This window comes from Lonchura striata, chromosome 7 (genome assembly GCF_046129695.1).
Source record: "Lonchura striata isolate bLonStr1 chromosome 7, bLonStr1.mat, whole genome shotgun sequence".
NCBI classification, from domain to species: Eukaryota; Metazoa; Chordata; class Aves; order Passeriformes; family Estrildidae; genus Lonchura; species Lonchura striata.
The window spans coordinates 13,283,496-13,304,129 of record NC_134609.1 but is presented as its reverse complement, the minus strand read 5'-3'; the positions used below and the strand labels follow the sequence as shown (position 1 = coordinate 13,304,129).

General features: G+C 35.7%; 1 protein-coding gene across 1 annotated transcript in view; it reads left to right on the top strand.

Moving 5' to 3' along the window:
* The window catches only part of TM9SF3 (transmembrane 9 superfamily member 3), a 45,574-nt gene that overhangs the window by 4,459 nt on the left and 20,481 nt on the right, over positions 1 to 20,634 (top strand). Inside the window, exons 2-7 of the mRNA XM_021548132.3 lie at positions 3,558 to 3,753; positions 9,502 to 9,624; positions 14,344 to 14,504; positions 16,637 to 16,714; positions 17,642 to 17,773; positions 18,294 to 18,460. Of these exons, the coding sequence (XP_021403807.1) occupies positions 3,558 to 3,753; positions 9,502 to 9,624; positions 14,344 to 14,504; positions 16,637 to 16,714; positions 17,642 to 17,773; positions 18,294 to 18,460 (857 nt within the window). The remainder of the gene's footprint in view (positions 1 to 3,557; positions 3,754 to 9,501; positions 9,625 to 14,343; positions 14,505 to 16,636; positions 16,715 to 17,641; positions 17,774 to 18,293; positions 18,461 to 20,634) is intronic.

The following is a 20,634-nucleotide window of genomic DNA, read 5'->3' as shown; positions in this document are numbered from 1 at the left end:
TTTCTGAAGATGTGTCTCCCTTAGCTTAACAGCTACATGGTAGTTAACTTGTGTCTATGCTGAGACTTTTCAGGCAGCATCTGTAAATATATCCTTATATGTTCCATATAGCCACAGAAATTACTGAGCTTAGTGCAGAAAAATGTGCAAAGCTTACAGACATTTTTTCATAAATTACAGTAAGTGAAACTTACTGTAATTGTGTTTTGTAGCCTTCTCTCACATGTGGAAGTACTGGACTATGTGAGTTGTGGCACTGTGACCATGTTGTTAAATGCTTGTGTCTGTAAATACAATTAGGATCGCTGAGCTATATGCAGTATATATTATCCCTTCATATGAACCAAAACCAGAAGAGCTTGCTGAGATACACCAGAGTACAAATTGCAGCATCTTATTTGTTGACCTTCTTTGCCTTGTCATTTACTGTGTTCATCTTGGCTTACTTTATGTTCTCTCGCTCATAGCATGACCTTTTTGCTGAAAGGTGTGTTATATGTAAGCCTTCTCAAAACTTAGCAGCCCTCATAAAGAGCTGACAGCACAGTCTCCTACAAAATATGTTTGTGCTTTGTCTTGCCTAAATAAGTTTTCCTTTGTGTTGGCACTGTTATTTATTATAGACATTTTGATATTATGAAGGCCCTAATGAAACAGAACAGAAAAGAAACCTAGCAGAAAATCCACCATCAAACTGCCACACTTGAACTCTTTAATAGCATTGTGTTCTTCCACCAAGTTACCCTACCACTAGGCTAAGAATGCAAGGGTGAGATATGTCATGTGAGAGAAATGTATTTAAATATGAAAGCTCATCCTTATAATTGACAATGAGCAAAAACCAAGAAATATAGAGAGAAGAAAATGTCCTTCAGTTTCTGCTAAACACCACCCCCAGGTTTAAGCTGAAGGTGCTTAAGTTGTTTTGCTTACTACAATGCTCTTAATTTGAGGAGTTCACCGGGAGCACCTGATGGAGAGACGGCTGTGCCTATGGACTGTGACTGTGTGAGTGAGATGTAGCCTGGGCTGGCTGAGTGTTGTTTTTATTTACATAGCAGTCCTGAAAAGATTTATCTCCTGCTGTTCTGGGGTGGTTGTGAGAAAGGAGGAAGTAATAAATGCAGACTGAATTCTTTGCATCTGTTTGATGTGGCCCCTTTTCTCTCTAGAGTAGGTTGGTGGCATCTTGGAGTCATTGTGGGAAGAACTTGTAGGCCCTGAAGAAGGAAGGACTAAGTCCCATGCAGATAAGAGACAAGCAAAGACCAGATTTGTTATTGCAGATGTTTTAATTACTATTTAGTTACATTGGTAGATCAGAAAACATAGCAAGATTTTGCATATTATGTTCTTAATCTGTTGGTTTCTGCCTCATCTGTCACGTCTGGTATAGTTCCAAAAATGTGGAGGTCCCAGCTCAGTATGAAGCATGTCAGGAACGAACAGCTGAGAAAAGCAGTGGTCAGTGCTTTCTTTATTCAGGCAGTCAGAGAAGAACTGACAGACCTAAGGATGTTGTCATATTCTATTACTGAAGGTTAAACAGAGACATAGGTCAGCTCAACCTGTTTGGTACAAGTAGTGCTAAAGTGGGCTCTTGACAAGTAAAGACCATTTTAAGAAAGGGCTGGAAATATGTTCTGCAGCTGTTAGAGGAAGAAACAGAAGACATGATAGAAATAACAGGCTAGGAAGAGATGGGGACCAGCTTGTCCCGTGCTCCCTTGGCAAGAGCTAAGGCAGATTCAAAGTGCAGATTCCACTGTCTGCTTCTGCAGCTGAGGGGGTTGGAACTGGGATTTTGCTTTCTTTCTGTTATCTTTACCAACTTTCTTTGGACAACTGTGCTGCACTGATACAACCTTTCTGGTTGCTGGCAGAGAGGAGGAATGTCTACTTTCTCTTGCTTTGTCTTGTTGCTTACTTTTTATTTGATGCTTGACATTTTTTACCTGTCAGAAATGCTCTGAAGTGTGTGCTCTGCAAAGGGGCAGGTTTGTGAAACTGATAAGTATTTGGTCTCTGCTGCAGCTCTGAATGAAATTACTAAGATATTTTAAGTTTCTTGTTGGATATCATTCACATAAGAGGCTGGAATGACCTTTGTACATCTTTATAAACAAAAAAGATGAGCCTTTGATTGAGATGGTGTGTTAGTTTTAAGGGATTAAATTATTTTCCAAAGCATGTTTGTTTAAATCCTTGAGTTTAATTTACAAACACTGCATCTGAAATTTTTTTAAATTTAATTTCTGCATTGACCTCTTGATATGACTGTGGTTGTTCTGAATAAATGGAGTTGAAGAACCTTTGTTCATTTGTTAAAAAGGGAGTTTCAGAACTGTGTTCAGTATTTCACCTGTGCACTATATAATAGTTATGTCTAATTAACGTTTTGCTTTCTTTTCTTCTCCAAGGTGTTCTGTCTCTGTCTTTTGGTCTTATAATAGTACTTGTCTCTGTCTTTTGGTCTTATAATAGTACTTTATACTTCTGTACCTAAAAAAAATTCAGGACCTATATAGTGATTTGCTTTTATGTGCATATAATTATAAGTAGGGTTTTTCCCTGCCTTAGAAGTTATATTGCTGTCCCTGTCCCTCTTATTCTGTTGAAAGGATAGGTAAAGTGTGGGAGACTTTGTGTAGTAATCAGCAATTCTGTTACCTCATCCAGATGCATACAAATATAATGCAAATTATTATTTCAGGTCATTTAATTTTCCTGAATTTGTCCAGTATTTGAATACGGATAGATTAACGACTTTTAAGTACTTTTTTTTGCTCAGAAGTAATAAGGGCTTGAAAAAAAACATATTGGCTCCTAGACAAGGAGTATGTTTTCCTGGCTAACAGTAGCTGTGGAAAGTGAAGAGTGAATGTTCCAAGAGAGAATTTCATGGCAGCCACCAGACTTCTTGCTGTTCTGTTTTTTCACTGTGGGAATGTTGGAAATGCATCAAAATACAGTTCTTCTGTCTGACTTTGGCTCTTGGCTACTGTAGGTATGCAACAGTTTAATTTTAGTGCTTCCTGTGAGGCATTGTGCTCTTCTGGGGATTTTGAATGCAGTTTATACCCTTTCTAAAATGAAAGGGATCTGCATTTTAGGAAAATACAAATTATTTGTCATTGTGGGTAGATTGCCTGACTACTTTGCTAAGATCTTGCTTAACAAGACATTAATTTGGTGGTTTTTTTATTTCAGTTGAGATAAGCAGTTTTGCTTTTAACTGCTCTGTGTTTTTACAAATGTATTAAAAGCTTATTTATTTTCAAAACTTCTGCTTGCTGCATCTTCTACATCTTTCTTAAATCTCCCTCGTCTGATACTTCACTGGTAGGCTGTAAGAAATTGTATGATCAACTTGGCTTTTTTTTAATATGAAAGCAGGCTGAAATTTTATCCTAGAGTCCCTGTCATGCAAAAGACAAAAATGTTTAGCTGTCTTTAATGTGGCTGTTGCCTGTGACTGAGCAATCCTGCCCTGCTAGTTAATATGAATTAAGAGCTTCTCTGGGCTTCTCATCTAACTCAATAACTTTATCTTTCAGTACCAGGATAAAGAGGAAGTTGTTCTATGGATGAATACTGTAGGACCCTACCACAATCGCCAAGAAACATACAAATACTTCTCTCTTCCTTTCTGTGTGGGATCAAAAAAAAGCATCAGCCATTACCATGAAACCCTAGGGGAAGCACTTCAAGGAGTTGAATTGGAATTTAGTGGTCTTGACATCAAATTTAAAGGTAAGTGATTCAAAGTGCATTTAGTCACTTAAAAAAATACATTAACTCTTCAAACTTGATCTTTTAATGAGAAGAACTGAAATTTTCTTGCTGCTGGCAGCTGAGTGTACTTTGTATGGTTGATTGGTTCTACCACTGGCCTTTGAGTTTACTATGAAGTTTCCATCCATGTGCCCTTGAAGGAAAATGCTTGCAGCAGATATTGCTTCTGAAGTAGCTGATATAATTTTACAAAGTAAAACTAAGTTTTCTGCATATGAATATTTGATTATTTACTGAAATTAATATTCTAGAATTACCAGTTCTGAAGATGTAATTTTTTCCTGTGATGATGAATACTTGTAGACTCATTGCAATTGCAAAGGAGTAGCAAGGGCTCAATGTCTCAAAGTTGCACCTCAACACAAAGTTGATGGTTGTATCCTTCTGGTTACTGTCTAGTTTAAAATAGCTTTGACAAATACCTTTATAGTGCTGTCTCTAACTTATCTTATGCCAGTCAGGATGGAGCAGGATGAAGCTGGCTTATTTTTTTTTTTCCTGTTGTTCCCTGTCCTCACGATCTTACTGTAGTGTTCCAGAGAAGCCATTGAACTTCTTTGCAAATACATTTCTTGCTAATAAGACCTGAGTCTTCTACTGCATCTTTTCTCTGTGTGTGTCCTATCAGGTATCTGTAGCTAGTAGTTGCAGAACTTCAAATAGTAACAGATTATTTTGCCTTTTGAACTTTTAACATTTATTAATTTAATTCCATTTTTGTTTCTGTGTATCTTTTTTTCCAGAACACTGCATTTCATCACTAGTGCTTAACTGGATGAAGAACTTAAGCATAGTATCTCTTGTCTGAGCGTTTACAGTCAGATAGGATTTAGTTTCTGTAAGCTGTAAAAGTTTTATCCAAAACTGGACATCTGCAAAATAAAAGACCTAATGATGTTTTTGCTAGCAGTAGGATAAATGGAATAAAAGATTTTTACAAAGTTTGTTAATACCTTAAATTCCTCATACTTTTTAAATTTGTGTAGAGGATTGCCACACCAAAGAGTTTGGAGTTGAGTCTTTTCTTTTAAGAAAGAGTACCTGTACAAACACTAGGAAACAGTCCTACTCGTGGTTTGTAACACTTGTAGCCTGCTGAAAATTTTACTCAGTGTGGGAGAAATACCTCACAGAATGTCCTCAGAAACACAAAATGGAAAGGACAATGAAGGCAACTGGCAGCAATTGAACACATTGGTGAAGATTAATAAAGTTTCTGTTATCAGCATATGGCAAATGTTTGTTTGTATAGCCAGTTCAATGGGTAATTTTTACTGCCTTTAAGTACCTGAACTTTACAAAGAGATTTTTTTTATTCCTGTGACAGGTGTGCTCTCAGGTGCACCAAATTGGAAAGACTGGAAAGTTTGTGAGTTGATGTTTTCTGCTACGATGTAGCCAATGCACAGAATTTTAAAAATTTTAATTCTTTTTATTAACACCTTGGAGTTAAGTAGATCGATAATCCATTTTGGACCTGCAATGAGTTGAACTCAAAGCCAAAGTGGCTGCAGGTCAGATGTTTTCAGTAAAGCAGATGGTACACACTAGCTGGTTGATTACTGAGTATGTGTAGATGATGTGTGAAGCTGTATATGTGCACTTCTAGTTTTTTCTCTTGCAGTCTATGTCATCTGGATAAAAGATGAAGACAATAATCTCTTTGCTGTTGACTGTTACCCAGCAGCTTCTGAATCAGGAGCTGTTTTAGTATTTCTAGCAGCAGTCCATGAAGTGAAATCTGAATGGGAGTCAACTCTATTTTACTATCCTTAATCTGCTGTTAAAAGAATTAAAATACTAATTTTCCACATTTCAAAGTAACAGGTATAAATTAATTGTAATACTAATTATTAGTATTTAGTATGAAATTAGTATTTAATATGAAATTATGTAACATTTGTGTAATTCAAATCCCCTTCATATACAGGTTTTAAAAATAAAGATATAGAGCAGAGGATTGCAATACTTAAATTCATTTTTTAGAGGCTTAAAAGTTGTAATAAACACAGTACAATTCATATCCAAATTATGTATTGTAAAATTTGGATTTAATAGACCAGGCCTTAAAATTTAATATTTGTATAAAGAATTCCTTTCCAGTTTGATTGTTAAAATGTGATGGTATCTCAGTTTTTTGGTGATATTTTAGTGGTACACCTTGTTCTTTGCAGAAGTGATGTTCACTTTTTATTTGTTTGTTTTTGGGGGGTTTTGTGGGTTTTTTTGTAACTAGATTGTATCGGTGAAATTGAAATAATATTTTTGTAATGGATAAATTTTATCTCAGCATGATTGATACCGGCTTCAACTCTGCATCAGTGTTCCAGAAGTTGCTTCAATTAAATTGAAACACAACTGTTGGTGTTTTTGTGTTGGTTTGGTTTTTGTTTTCCTTTTTCTTTTTGTTAACAGATCAAGGCTAGGTTGGTACTACAGATTCATGTGTTCTTAAGTAAAAGGTACAGCTTGAAGGAGTGTTGAGTATCTAAAATATGCAGCTGAAATAATTAAGATAATAAGTAATAAACTTGTACAGATTTTCGTAATGAATATGTGAATCATATCTAAGTTCTGAGGTAACAGGCACTGTGCTTTTCTTTATGTGTGTTTGGCATTATGGCAAGATTAATAGTTGCAGGCATTTCTTTCTCTTTGAACTCTTGTATGAGTTTAGAGAATTAGATCTGAACCTCATACTTTAAGTTTTTATCCTCTAAAGTGAGTAAAAGGGAAATAGAATTGTTCGGATAAATTAGCTTCTGCAATAAAAAAATAATTTCCTTCTCAACATTGTTTGACTGGACAGCAGTAGCAAGTAAGCATGAAGCTGCATGTTCATCATATTCAAAGAATTGTTTAAGCTGCAGCTGTTACTAGCTGAAGTACCAACCTATGTAAATAAAACTGACAATTGAATCAGTAAGCATTGCCTATATTTTTGAACTCAAATATGAAAAATTATGATTCTGCAGAAATGTGCCCTTCTGAGGGTGAAGGTTTCCACTTGAACTCTCATAGTGCTGACTGGTGGGGCAAATTTACAGTGTATTCAAGTCTCCATGAAGTAGTGTTTCTTGTTGTATTAAGTGTGACTTATGAAAGGGTACATGCAATCATAGAGGATAGCTGGATTTTCCTTTTGTTACAATATGAACAATGTTGTTCTTATATCACAGGTCTCAGATCTGTATAAATATCTGCATGAAGGAAGAAATGCATTATTAACATACATTCATATTGTAATATAACTTCTGAGTTTTCGGTTGGCTTAATTATCTTGTCAAGCTAAATCTAGGATAATAATGCTTTTTAATTAACATGTCAAATTTTTTACTTAATATTTGAGTGACATTCTGTGTTACACCTGAGACCTAGTAAAATATTAAATGTATTGAACATTGGTATCACAGTGACTTCAATTTGAAAATTTATTTTTTATATTACCCTACAGTGCCATTAGAGAAGATGAATTTAAAGTGGAAAAAGATGATTTAACAAAATTGCATTCAGAAAGGTTACTAAATTACTTTATTTCTAATGGAGAGTTCTTCACCCAAACTTTCTACTGCAACTTTACAAGGATGACATTTAGTGTTGTCAGATATAATGAGGTTTTATATGGTTCACATGTTTGAATAAAACCCCATTTAGCTGACTGTTCATAGGAAATTTGAAATCTGGCTAAGCACACTAGCTTTCTAATGAATCATGCTTTTAGAAAATTCCCTAAATGTGCTAGTGACATTCCTGAAGCTTTATTACATAGCAGGTATTACTTTGACATCCCTGATACAGAGGCACCATAAAACCTGCCTTTAACTTCACTCTCCTCTTGGGTACACATCCTGCCATAACTTTGATAAGAATTCTCTAACATGTGCAAAATCTTAGATCTGGTAAGGTTGTAATGAAGTAGACATCAGGTTCCCTAGCCACCAAATGCTGTTTTAAGATTCTTTTATTTAATCATTTAACACAATGGATTTAAGCTTGACCACCTAATCCTGTCCTGTAACTAAATGACAGCTTCATCTGTCAGTGGCTGGAGAAAGGAGCACTTGTCTTCATTCACTTGTTTAAAGGGAGGTGAGAGGAACTGTAGTGTGCAATATGTGACATCATACTCCATATGTAATGTCATTCCCTATGTTTTGCAAGAATTGAATGAGATTGTTTCTAGTGGTTCCACTGGGGTTTTGTGTGTGTGCCCTGGAGCAGCTTGTAACACAGTTAATCCAGATGTGATGATACTATCTCTGTGATTTCTTCTGATATTCTGAATGCTGGGAATAAGATCTGTAAAAATGAGTGAAGGCAGATTTTTTTTTTTTGTGGCACACTGCTATCTGCAGCCTTGTGTCAATGCAGTCATTTCCCTTCGAATAATATTTGATGGTAAATGATAAAAAAGTATTTTTTTTTATAGCAGCAAACCTCACTGTATATCATAAAGCATTATATGCACAATAGCTCATTTCAGTTGTTAAAACAAACAAGTGTCAAAGTCCACAGTCTGAAAGCCCATGGAGTAATTTAAGAGTAGTTTACAGTAAGCCAGCCTGGCCCCCATAATACTTCTCCAAAACAGGCTTCTTGCTTGGGAAATGCTTTTTTCAACAGCCTTTATCAGTTTCTCTTTTACCTGTATTTTAATTCATGGCTTATTTTCATTTGATCTCTGTGTTGAACAATCCTTTGAGTCAGAAAATGTAGTATTAGAAAGGTGTTATCTTTTATTTGAACATAGTATGACAGTGAAGTGCCAGATATTTTGGAAAGAATCCCTACTTACCAACAAAGCAAGAAAATAATGATTATGGGGTTTGTGGGTTGGCTTTTTTTTTCCCCTTTTAATTAATGGTGAGACAATTTAAAAATCTGTTAAAATGAAAAAGTGCCAAGGAGAGGCATTTTGCGGGTGGGGGTGAAACACAGTCCAAAAATACAGGATCCAACTTGGTAGAGGCATAAGTGCAAACTGAATTTGTATGTCTGTTTCAGTTGTGATGCCAACTGTAATGGCTTCCTTCTCTTTAACATACCAGTACGGGCACTGAAAGTCATCTTGGTACATTTGTTGACTTGAATGGTTTTGTTACTCTCTTTCTTTTCCTCCAGAAGAAAAGTTTTGTTGACCAGATGTACTTGGCATATTTTGATTTTTGTTATTATCAGAGAAATTATGTTTTGTGTTAGAAATATTCTTCTTGGCTCTGCTTTTTCTGTGCAGGTGATTTGATTTGCCTTTTAGGCTTTATATTGTAGTTATTGTATCAAATAAAGTAAGCTGAATTTTGATACAAATTAGAACTGTATTAGGGCAGAAATTAATTTTGTCTACTAAAATGGGTCCTCAATTCCAGTGATGACAAAAAGAGGAGAAGTTGGAATTCTTTACTTTTACTGTGCTTCACTCTTTGTAGCATGAAAACAATTACTAAGATGTAGGTGAGGGAGCTTGTCTCTGAATCTGTTGCTATCTGAAGTCTTGTAAATGTGAGGCCTTTCATCTTCCCTCACTTGAAAAGGAGACATTAGGGAAGGAAACTGGTTCCTTTTTAAGTATCCTTTTTTGTTATCTACTTGAGGATACCCAAGAGAGCTTGGAGGGTTCAGCTCTGTCCGTTCCTCCATTTGCTTGATTTGCCTTTGCTTTGAGCCAGCTCATTAATAAATCTTCAACTGTGCTTTAATTTTTTGCAGATGATGTGATGCAGACCACTTACTGTGAAGTTGAGTTGGACAAGGGAAGAAGAGATGCATTTGTATATGCTATCAAAAATCACTATTGGTACCAGATGTATATTGATGACTTGCCAATATGGGGTGAGTGATGTTATGCATTAATGACTGGGTTGCACCTACTCAAGTCCTGTACTAGTGGGTTTCATGGAGTCAGTTAATGACTAAGCTTCATTACAAGAATTTCACAAGAAACTTACATGCATGTCAATTCACAAGAATATGAAGTAAAGTAATAGAGGATATAATCTTAAGCTGCACCCCGTGGGAGGGTTAGGTTGAACATTTGGAAGCATTTATTCACAGAAAGGATGATTAGACTTTGGAATGGGCTGCCCAGGGAGGTGTTGGAGTCACCATCTGTCCCTGGAGTTGTCTAAGGAAAGACTGGATGTGGCACTCAGTGCCATGGTTTAGTTGACAAGATGGTGTTGGGTCATAGTTGGACTCAATTATCTCAGTGGTCTTTTCCAACCTAATCAGTTCTGTGTGAAATAAGGTGAAGGCTTATTGCATTGACAGAACAGTAGGATGGCTGTACTAGTGCAATACAAAAACAGTGAAAAACTGTTCTGTTACTAAAGCCCTGATTTAATTGCAGTAAGTTCTTAGGTTTAAGTTTGTTCAAATGTTCAAGTGAGTGATAATTAGATAGGTTACATGTAAGGTCCACGTTATTATGATCAACAAACTTCTTATTTGAGAGTTGAAACATTATTTTGCTACTTTTCTTTATTACTCATGCAAAAACTGTTTTGTTTAATTTTATGTTAATTTAGTGGCTGTTAAGAGTGTTGCTTTTTTGTCTGTTTCTATGGAGTTTTATTTTACTTATTTTTTTACAGTTCTCAAAATTTCTCTTGCTGAGTACTATTAATCTGGGTTTAGAATTGCTTGTGTCTTAAATAAAAATGTATGTATCTTTATTACTGTTGTCTCCTAAGGTCTCTGTGTTTTGTTGCTCCCTTATAACCTGTGATCACACACCTAGTAAAGAGTGCTCTGCAGATTGCACTTTGCACTGACAGCAATCAACCAAACCTCCAAGGCCCAATCTCCCTATTGTAGATACAAACTGAAAGGAAATGAGAAATGGCCATAAGGTCTTTGTTGCCTGTGTTCTATCAAAGAGGTAAACCTGCCCAAACTAAACAAAGTCCCACAGCACATACAAAAATGCAGTTCAAGTCATGCAAGAAAAGTTCTTTGATAGCTAGTATGAATAATGTGATCCATCATTAATTAATTTTGACAAAGTGTGCTTTTTTTTAGCTCTTTCTTATTTTAATTGGTTTTAGAAAATACCTGTCTGATGAACATGGCAAAAATATTAACACTTTGTTTATTTATTATTTTTCTGGTAGTCAGGAAGGTCTGTTTTTTTTGTTTTGTTTTAATGTGTCTGTTTTTAAAAGATACCATTATAATGCCTGAAGAGATGTACTTAAGTATTGATTTTTGTTCTTTTCAGCTGATTTGTTTATTGTGTGTAATGGTTCTGTAGCCAGGCTTGGAGTAGACCTGAATTACTCTGTGTGACCTTTACTGTATTATTTGTGCAATTGCTGGTGGGCTTTTTAAAAGCGTGCATGAGTGACAATTGTTGCTACAATAGTTTTTATGGCTTCAATATTTTTAAGACTTATTTTTTTGGCCTTTCAGCAAAAGACCAGTGAATTCTTTTTCTAGTCTAGTGGCAGGTATGTATGCCTATAATTGCCCAGGGATGATGGGATGCTAAACTGACTTCTTTGGAATCTGATGTGGCTAACAAGTCTTGGAGGCTTTCTTTTTTAGGATTTATTTTTCTGGTCATATTTCATCCCCTAAAATGCCAAAGAATAAACATACCTACTAAATCTTCAATGCATGACAAATTTTATGCTTTCAGCTAAAAAATCTGGTTTCCTTTGATTCTAGTGTTTTTAATGTTTCCCTGTAGTATGCTTTTTATGCACAAGAAGTCAGCTAGAAAACATGTGGAATATAGGTATTATCTTTCTAAGAAATTAAGAAGCTGCTTTTGATAGTTTGGAACCAGGATCTCAAGCTGTGCTACATAATAGAGGACTGCAGGATCATAAGTACAGGTAGTATTATGTAAGAATATAATCTGACATCAAGTGTGAAAGCAAGTGGTACTGAGAGTTTTGGTCTGTGTCTCCTGCAGGTTAGGTAAAGTAGCAGGACTGCAGACTGGTCAATATTAGCCTGACTTTTGTTCAAAAAATTAATGAGTTCTTGGTGGGGGGCTGAGAAAGGAGTGGATGCACCTGAACCAATCAGAAGTGTTTATCTGCAAGTCTGAATTAGTATTTTGGACCTTTGTGTTCCCAGTATAGTGGAGAAAACTGGGAATATAGTTTATGTGCAATAATTTTGTTTCTCCTGGGTCTTTGTTCAGCAACAGAAATGTTTCAGGCTCTGAGTGCTGCTTAAAACTCGAAGCACTGAGACTTGCTGCTAACTGAACAGTTTTTATTTTAAGCATTTCTGTTATGAATATGTCATGAATGCTGCTGTACACATGCCTCAGCTTACTGGTGCCTTTGGGTGTGTTGTGTAGACTTGTCCAGTACCACATGATGTGGTAGCATGTAGAGACACTGAAGAAAGCAAATATCTTTTGCTTGATTGTCGATGCATAGCTGTAACTATTTATAAATAGTTATTAAATTTCAGTAATTATAATGAAGAAAACCTTTAGGACTATTCAAGATACATGGGTTTAAGAACTGAAGTAGTTATGATGGCATCTCTGAAATACTCTGAATACTGAGAAGAGTTTTTTTGGTTTCATGAGGATAGTGTTGAGAACTGGTTACCCTCAGCTTGGATTAAAAATAGCTTGTGCTGAATGACTTTTTTTGTTACTGTGTGAAGGCTATCGTGTTGATCCACTTTATTTGGATTACCTATCTTGAGAACCTTAGTGGCCAGCATGTATTGTGTATACTGTGTGACCCAATATCCTATTTTTTTTTTTCATTGTTGCTTCATATCTTGTAGCTACAAGATTAAAGTTCCCTAAAGTTCCTTCCCTAAAGGCTGGAGTCCTTTTTTAGTGCTACCAAAAGAAGAGTGTGAAGAGTGTAAAAGAAAAGAATTCAGATGGTGCTAATGTTTGCTGAGCATTCTAGGCAACTTCTCTTTAATTGTAGTCTTAAAGCAGACCATTCACTTCCCTGGGTTCATCCAGATGCATTCATGGCATTCCACCTGTCTCCTGCCAAATTTTAGTTCATCCTTTATGTTTTTTATGATTTTCCACCTTGCTAAGGCTTACTGATACCAGACATATGCACAAACACTAATTCTTAAAATTTGCCCTAGGAAGTCCTCAAGCCCTGTAAGGAGTACTCTATTTTCAGCAGAGACTAGGCATAACTTAACCTTTCTTAACTGCTGATAACTGAAGGTAATGACATCAAAGTGCTGTTTGAGGGCTCTGGAAGGTTGATACTATTTTCTAACCTGAAAAAGGCAACAAGATCTTTCTAAGTGCATTCAGAAAATATTAGTCCATTTTATATTTTTTCCTGAATTGCTGTCCCACAGTGGAGAGAGAGACTAGGCTTGATTGTTTCAGGACATTCCCTAACTATGTGAAGTATTGTGTTAGTTCATTCCTTCAGTGAGTGATTGATCAGAATGTCCTTTAAGTACTTTAGAGGTCTGTATTGTCATGATTCTGGATACTACCATGGGTACAGATGGCATGGCAGGTGCCAGGCTATATGGTGGGGGCACAAACTGGCACATGTTTTGTGTAGATGGCATATACAAGGCAATCCTGACAGATGAGCATGAGTAAAAAACTTGACAGAAAAATACCACCTTGAAAATGAGAAAACACAGGTGATGCACAAAGGCCCTTCCTTCATATGCCTGGTGCTTTGTGATAGTCTGTTCCATATCCTTCACCGACTTGTTCTCCCATTCCTCTCAGCCTTGTGTATCTTGAGTGCTGCTTTTCTGTGACTTTCCATCTTGTACATCTTGTGTGTGATCTTTGATCTTGACGTCAAAGGTGACACTTATAGCCTGGCAATTTGTTGACTGTAAAATTTTTTCTGTTTTCACCCAGCATAGCATAGTCTTTGGAATTCTTCTGTAGTAGATGAGACATTTTGCCCTAACTTACTGAAAATTAAGAACTTAATCATAGAATGGTTTGGATGATTTGAGTTGGAAGAGAACATAAAGCTCATCATGGTACAGCCGCAACCTCTCTTGGGCAACCTGCAACCTGTACCATTCTCACAGTAAATAATTTTTTCCTAATATAAAAACACATTTTTGGCAAGCATTGGAAATTAGTGTGCAAACGAGAGCAAAAAGCATGTGTTGGGAAGTAAACTAATGAGGATTACAGAAAAAAAGAAAAATTCTTAAGAGGAAGAAAAATGAGTGAATAGATAGATGGAAAATGGGAAATTATAGAGGTCTTGACTAAGTTCTGTTAGGGAAAATGATTCTCTAGCTAAATGAATTCAGCTAGTTATTTATCTGGTAGAATTGCAAATAAAAATAGAGGCGCTGTTGTTGGGCCTTCTGTAATGTTTGTAGCTACATGCTTTTTCTTTTAATGCCATTACAAAATGCTTCTTTCAGAGACCCGTGGATTGGAAGTGGAGTCCAGATACTAGACTTGAAAAGAAGAGCATAAGTTCTTCTGTGTTCCTCTTTGTTTATGTTGCTTTTTTAGCTGGCAAAACTTTGTAATGCATGTTTTTAAAAAGTAAATGCAAAATATCTGAAAAGCATACCTGTAATAGTTGCTTGCACTTGTTTTCTGTGCAGGGATTGTTGGAGAAGCAGATGAAAATGGAGAAGATTATTACCTTTGGACTTATAAAAAACTTGAAATTGGTTTCAATGGAAATAGAATTGTAGATGTCAATCTGACCAGTGAAGGAAAGGTGAAACTGGTACCAAACACAAAAATCCAGATGTCATATTCAGTAAGTAATTTGGTAATGCCCCTGTAATAAGAAATTCTACATGGTGAAATAGCTCAAAACCAGGTACTTGTATACTACAATATGTACTGATAGTGTTGGCTATGTTAGAGGAAGATACATCTTCACTCCTTCAATTATTCTGTTGCTGAAAAACCTTGATAGATTTATTAATAACAAATTTATGATTTTGAAGTACTCCAAACAAACTGGAGCTTCTCTAATGTGCAGAAAAGTGTTTTAGTGGGAAAGGAAGATAGCCTGAAAGGATGGAGACTAGAAGTATAGAGGACCCATGAGTAGGTTATACATTGTCTTCATGTTTAGACTTGTGACATTTGTATCATGGGTTTGAACTGGATTCTGAGCTAGAATAAGAACCCACTGTAAGCCTTTATGATTTGCAAGCAGTTAATATAAAAATTTGCTTTGTTTTGCAATTCCAGTAGAAATGTCTTATTTATATAACATGATTAATAAGGTTTTAAGTTTCTTTTTCTGAAGCTCTCTGCTATGATATTGAATTGCTGTGATAAAAGGTAGTGAATAAATAATGCTTGGTGGTTGAGACAAATTTTTTTTTTCAGTTTTCCTCTTTATTGATGTTACTTAAATCAAGTGATGGTTCACATGTCATGTTCAACACATTTCTATAGTGAAGCCATTTTTTAATGCATTGCAGTGGATATCAGCATAGAATTTTGTTTCAGAGAATATTCTTGCCAGAGTTATATTTCTCTTGCACTGAATAAGTTGTGTAGTTTGAAGTGCAGATAACTGGGTTTTATACGTGCTTTTTAGAATTACATTTACAATAATTTCCCTATTTTTGCTGCAAAATTGATAGTAGAAATTTCAGAATTTGCTATTTCAAATTCTACCATCATTGTGAAGTTTATTTGCTCTAAAGTTTAAGTTGGTCAGAATTAAGTAGCAGCCAGTAATGAAAATAAGATATTCCCTTAAAAGACTTTTTAGCATGTAAAGCTCAGAACTTCTCTATCAAATTCTGTTGGCACCACTGGGCAATTGCTGGGCTGGCCTGTTTGTGATGTTTGATTCACAGGTTGTCACTGGGGGATTTGTTCTAAACTATGCTTCATAGTGACAGATGCTGTAATGAGAAATGTATCTGCTTGAAACAGTTTTGAAAGCTATTAATGTTTTGAGCTAGTAATCTTGAACAAAGTTGTAATTTGAACTGAGGAACATTATTATCAAACCTCAAAGTGAGTAGTGCTGGCATCGTGGGGTTTTTAATATATCTCAGGACTGTGGTGAGGCATTGGGGTGTTCAATCTACATTTATATGATTTCTTCTATACTCAGTAAGAGAACAAGCCTGTGGAAGGGCTAGTTCCTTCTCATTGATTTTAAAATAGATGTGTACATGGGGGCTGCATTTGTTTCAATATCAGTAAAAATCCTGATAATTTTTGGCATACTTTTGAAAAATATTTTCAGGTAGGCTTGTGTTTAGTTTGTAAAATTGTTTTAATTTTAATTTTTAAATGCAGTCTGCAAAAATTGTCAAAAATACTTTGTGCTACCATATTAGCACCATATAGTTCATTAATGCAATTACATTTTCCAAATCAAAAGCTGTCCTCTCTGCAGCTGGTGGAGAACTAACAACTGTAATATGTTGTTACCCTGAGATAGTCTGTCCGTAAACACATACTTTTCCATTTGTTTTCAGAGTAATTTATTGGCAATTGAAGTGTCTAGATCCATAGTAATTATGTGAATGTATACATACTGTATATACACACACATTATATAGATTCTGTAATCATGAAAAAGGTTTGTTGTATTTGTCAACTACAAATTTGTGTCTTTGGTTAGCCCCACAGAGAGAGAGAATTGAGGCAGTGCAAGACTGATTCTTCCTAATTCTTAGACATAAGTATGGACAGGATTAGATCTTTAGGAGGAGTGGCTGATATTTAGTCCATGCCTGACGTGTAGATGCCAGTCTATAAGAACATCATTCCATTGTTCTTTGCCAAACCCCATTCATATTGAGGAAAACATCTAAAGCAGATGATTTTTAATATGTGTTGTGGCTTTCTGCATGTGAGTATGGCAAAAAATATCGTAAGGAGCTTTTCAAATATAAACATTTCTCTCTTCAGGTGAAATGGAAGAAATCAGATGTGAAGTTTGAAGATAGATTTGACAAGTATCTTGACCCATCTTTCTTTCAGCACAGAGTATGTATTGTTCTAAGACAGCCTTACAATATGTCCCTTTACAATGGTTGCATTAGTTTAGATGTCATGCAATTTTTGGATTACATCTTTGAATTTTTAGATATTCCAGGTGCTCTGGGACAATAAAAAAGGGAGGTCTGACTGTTGTTTAAGTGGCAATGTTGCTGCTAAAATAGGATGGCCCCATTTTTTTAGAGTGCTTCAATAAATATGTAGGCAAGCTTCAAGCTTGCAGAAAATACAGGGTAGTTCAAGAAAATCCATTCAGGTGACCATAAGCAATGAAACTTCAGGGACACAACTGTGTGAGCTGAATAAGTGCAGTTGGCCATAGGCCCACTTCTTTCTGAAGTAAATGCACAGCAAAAAGCATTAGCCTAAACCAGTTACCAGTTGTGGTGCTATCAGTTGTGTTTAAGTCTGTGGTTGTAATTTCCTTAAGGGTAATGTACTGAGCTCTGCTACTTCCTGAAAGTAGAAACTTTCTCTGCATTCTCTTTGGAGCTCAGTGAAAACCAGAAGTCTATGCTTTTGAGAGCAATAATGCTGCTGCACATTTTCATCCTGTGCAAAGCAGTAATTCCTTTGGCTTTGCTGCTTGAACCTCTTCCTAGGAAAGCAGCAGTACATTTGGTTGCCTTTTGCTTACTAGGGGAGCATGCACAGCCAGTTGTTCAAACTTTGCTGCTGCTTAACTAAGTTGTGATAACTTTGTCCTGAGCAAGGCTGGCTGTTGAAAAGGTTTATGTATGGTGTTTCACAGGCCAGTTTTAGTGTCACTCTCTGAAAATGTAGTGTTACAGTATGGTTTATTGCTATTTAGCTAGTGCTGACAAGCTGTCCGTATAGGCAACAATTTATCCTTATTGGAACAATTTGAAATGTATTTACAATTCTAAATTTTATGGGTGTATTTTCTTTTTGTAGATTCACTGGTTTTCAATTTTCAATTCTTTTATGATGGTGATCTTTCTGGTTGGCCTGGTGTCTATGATACTAATGAGAACTTTGCGAAAAGATTATGCAAGATACAGCAAGGAGGAAGAAATGGATGATATGGTAAGTCCTGCATCCATGCTTTAAAAACTCCTTTTTTAAGGCTTATTGTTTTCTTGTCGTACATTCATTGTGTTAGCAGCTCTGAATGGCTTTCTTCAATTGGACAAAAAATGCCTTTTGTGTGTCTTGAAAGTGTTACTGGTTTTCTTTATAACATGTTTCTAGGTTGCGACCAAAAATCTCTCTCTAGACACTGTGTAAATGTTCATATCCAACCTTAGGATAAACTAGGTCCATTCTGACTTTGTAGTAGAAGCCTGATGTACTCCTAAGCACCTCAGAGGCTTTAGGGACAGGGAGGGATTCTGGTAGATTTTATTGTGTCATACATTCAGGTAGTAATTTGTTGTTGTCTTCATAAGCATCTGGAAAATAAACTTTTCGATTTGATGCATTCAGAAGAGAAGACACACTTCACTTGAAGTTGCTTTATTAAATCACACCTTTTGTTTTTATGTAGCTTGTGTGTTTGTCTTTAATTGTCATGACTAGACTTAAAATTTGTTGTTGTTGTTCCCAGGACAGAGATCTAGGTGATGAGTATGGGTGGAAGCAGGTCCATGGAGATGTGTTTAGACCATCCAGTCATCCTCTAATATTTTCATCGCTTATTGGTTCTGGCTGTCAAATTTTTGCTGTGTCTCTTATAGTTATTATTGTTGCAATGATAGAAGATTTATACACAGAGTAAGTATAATTGTGCCATGTCTTCCATATATAAATGTTTAAGTGAACAAAATAATTATTGTTCTAACTGTTCTAAACAAAATTTTCTATTTTATTTAATAAATATTCTATTTATTTTTAATTATTCAATTTTAGAACAAAATTGTTCTAAACAAAAATTATTGTTCTAACTGACCTGAAAAAAAGTGTTTTAGAGTCTCTAGTAGTAATCTGTAGATTAGCTGTAGTATTAAGAAGTGCTCTTTTAATTTGTAGTGAAACTTTGTCCTACTGTTATCACGTTAGTCAGTCTCCTTTGATTTTCTCTTTTAGTGCTTGCTTTTTGAGCGATTTATTTTGAAACTAGTTTGTTCTGCAGAATCACTAGTAGATAATATGGGAATTATATGTATTCAAAGGTACAGATTTCACTCCTGGTTTTGTCCAGAGTAACAAGATGTTAGTATACTTCTGACCCTACTTCCCCACCATGTCCTGTGAAGACTGAAATAAGAATGTGCTCTGTTGTGAATAGTCCTATTTTCTGCTGACAAGTCAGTATGAAGTCAGTCTTATCACAAGTCCGCTTAGGAATGAAAATGAAATTCTTTAAGTTCTTTTGAACACATAGTGGTCAGCCTGTGTTGATGTAAAATCCCCAGAAACAGGTCCTGACTGGAAAGAATCAATTAAATAAAGAAATAATGCTCAAGTTTAAATTTAACACACTACTTGTAGTTCACCTGTTTTCTTGCTTTACCTCTTAATTTGATTGAGATTTTTGGGTTACTGGGTGGACTTCGTCTGCTTCTGTAGTGATTGTGTTTTGGGTATTGGAGGGAATTACTCGCTTGTGTTTGGGGTTTTTTTGGGTTTTTTTACAAGTGATTTGTTCTAAGCAGTGACTAAACTTAATCTGTGAGTATCGCCAGTAACTTGATTTTAACAAGTTGCAATACGTGTAATGTGCCACTAGAGGGAGCTCTTGCCTTTCAATTTAGTGGCCTTTTAACGGTGTGTTTAAAGGCCACTCGGTAGTACCAGAATCTTGGCATATTTTCATTTTCCGTAGGGTGTAATTCCCCTCCTTGTGTCTCATGGTTTTATTTATAGACAGGCATACATACACACTCTTAATTGTGCAGCATATCAGCCCTTCAGAGGACAAAAGGAAACCATTTCAGAATGTATGTGCCCTATAGAGAGGCTGTAGGTTAGTCATGTCACTTGTAAAATGTATCAGAACAGTATTTTTTGATTAGATATGTGCACTTAGTCTTTTATTGCCATAGGCCTTTCTGTCACTTTCAAAGTGAATTTAATTCGGGGTATGTAGTGGAACAACTGACTAAACATGGTGTGCAGACAATTCTTATGTTCAGGAAACCCGCACCAAGTCTGGTGTTTTTACTTTTAGCCTGGATTTGCACAGTGGCAGTACCATTTCAGACTGTGCTTGCTCTTGGGGGTTTTGCATGTGTTTCTAAATTGTCTTGAGTTATGAGAAGTTTTTAAAAAACAAATATTGGTAAAACAGTCCTTCAGTGTTTGTGACCAGCAGGTGTATTTGCTTTGGTCCTGCTGTCATGACAGCTTAAGTGCTAAAGATTGCTTCTTTGAGTACAGCAGGCATCCAGCAATGGTTCCTCAAAGACCAAAATGGCAGTAACTAGAATCTCTCAGAGCAACTAATCTGAAGAAAGTACAGTAAGTCAGTTGAAAACCTACTGCTATTTGCTGTCAAAGAATAGCAGAGGCATGTAGAGAAACAATTCTATTAATGAATAACATTTATATATTCCTATTCTTAGATATCATCTTTTAAAATGTATTTGGAAATGGCTTCTTTGATTTAAAATTATTAGCTTTGCTTGTAAAATTTCAGAAAAAATTATGCCAAAATTAGTAGTCCAACATTTAATGGGGTGACATTTAAAAATTACTAAGCTCTTCTGATTGCACTACTTAATGCTGATTTGTGACTTCATTATAGTATTTATAGTTTCTAAATCTAATTTTCTGCCAGATGAGCACTTTCGATCTTAAAAGTTAATTTCTGGGGGATGACAGAAACATTATTCACAATCTTAGTACATTTTTGTTAATACTGGCCTTTTGACATTTTATCTGCAGTTGAATCTTACACTTAATGTATGTCATGTAAATACTTATTTATGCACAAAGTACACACATCC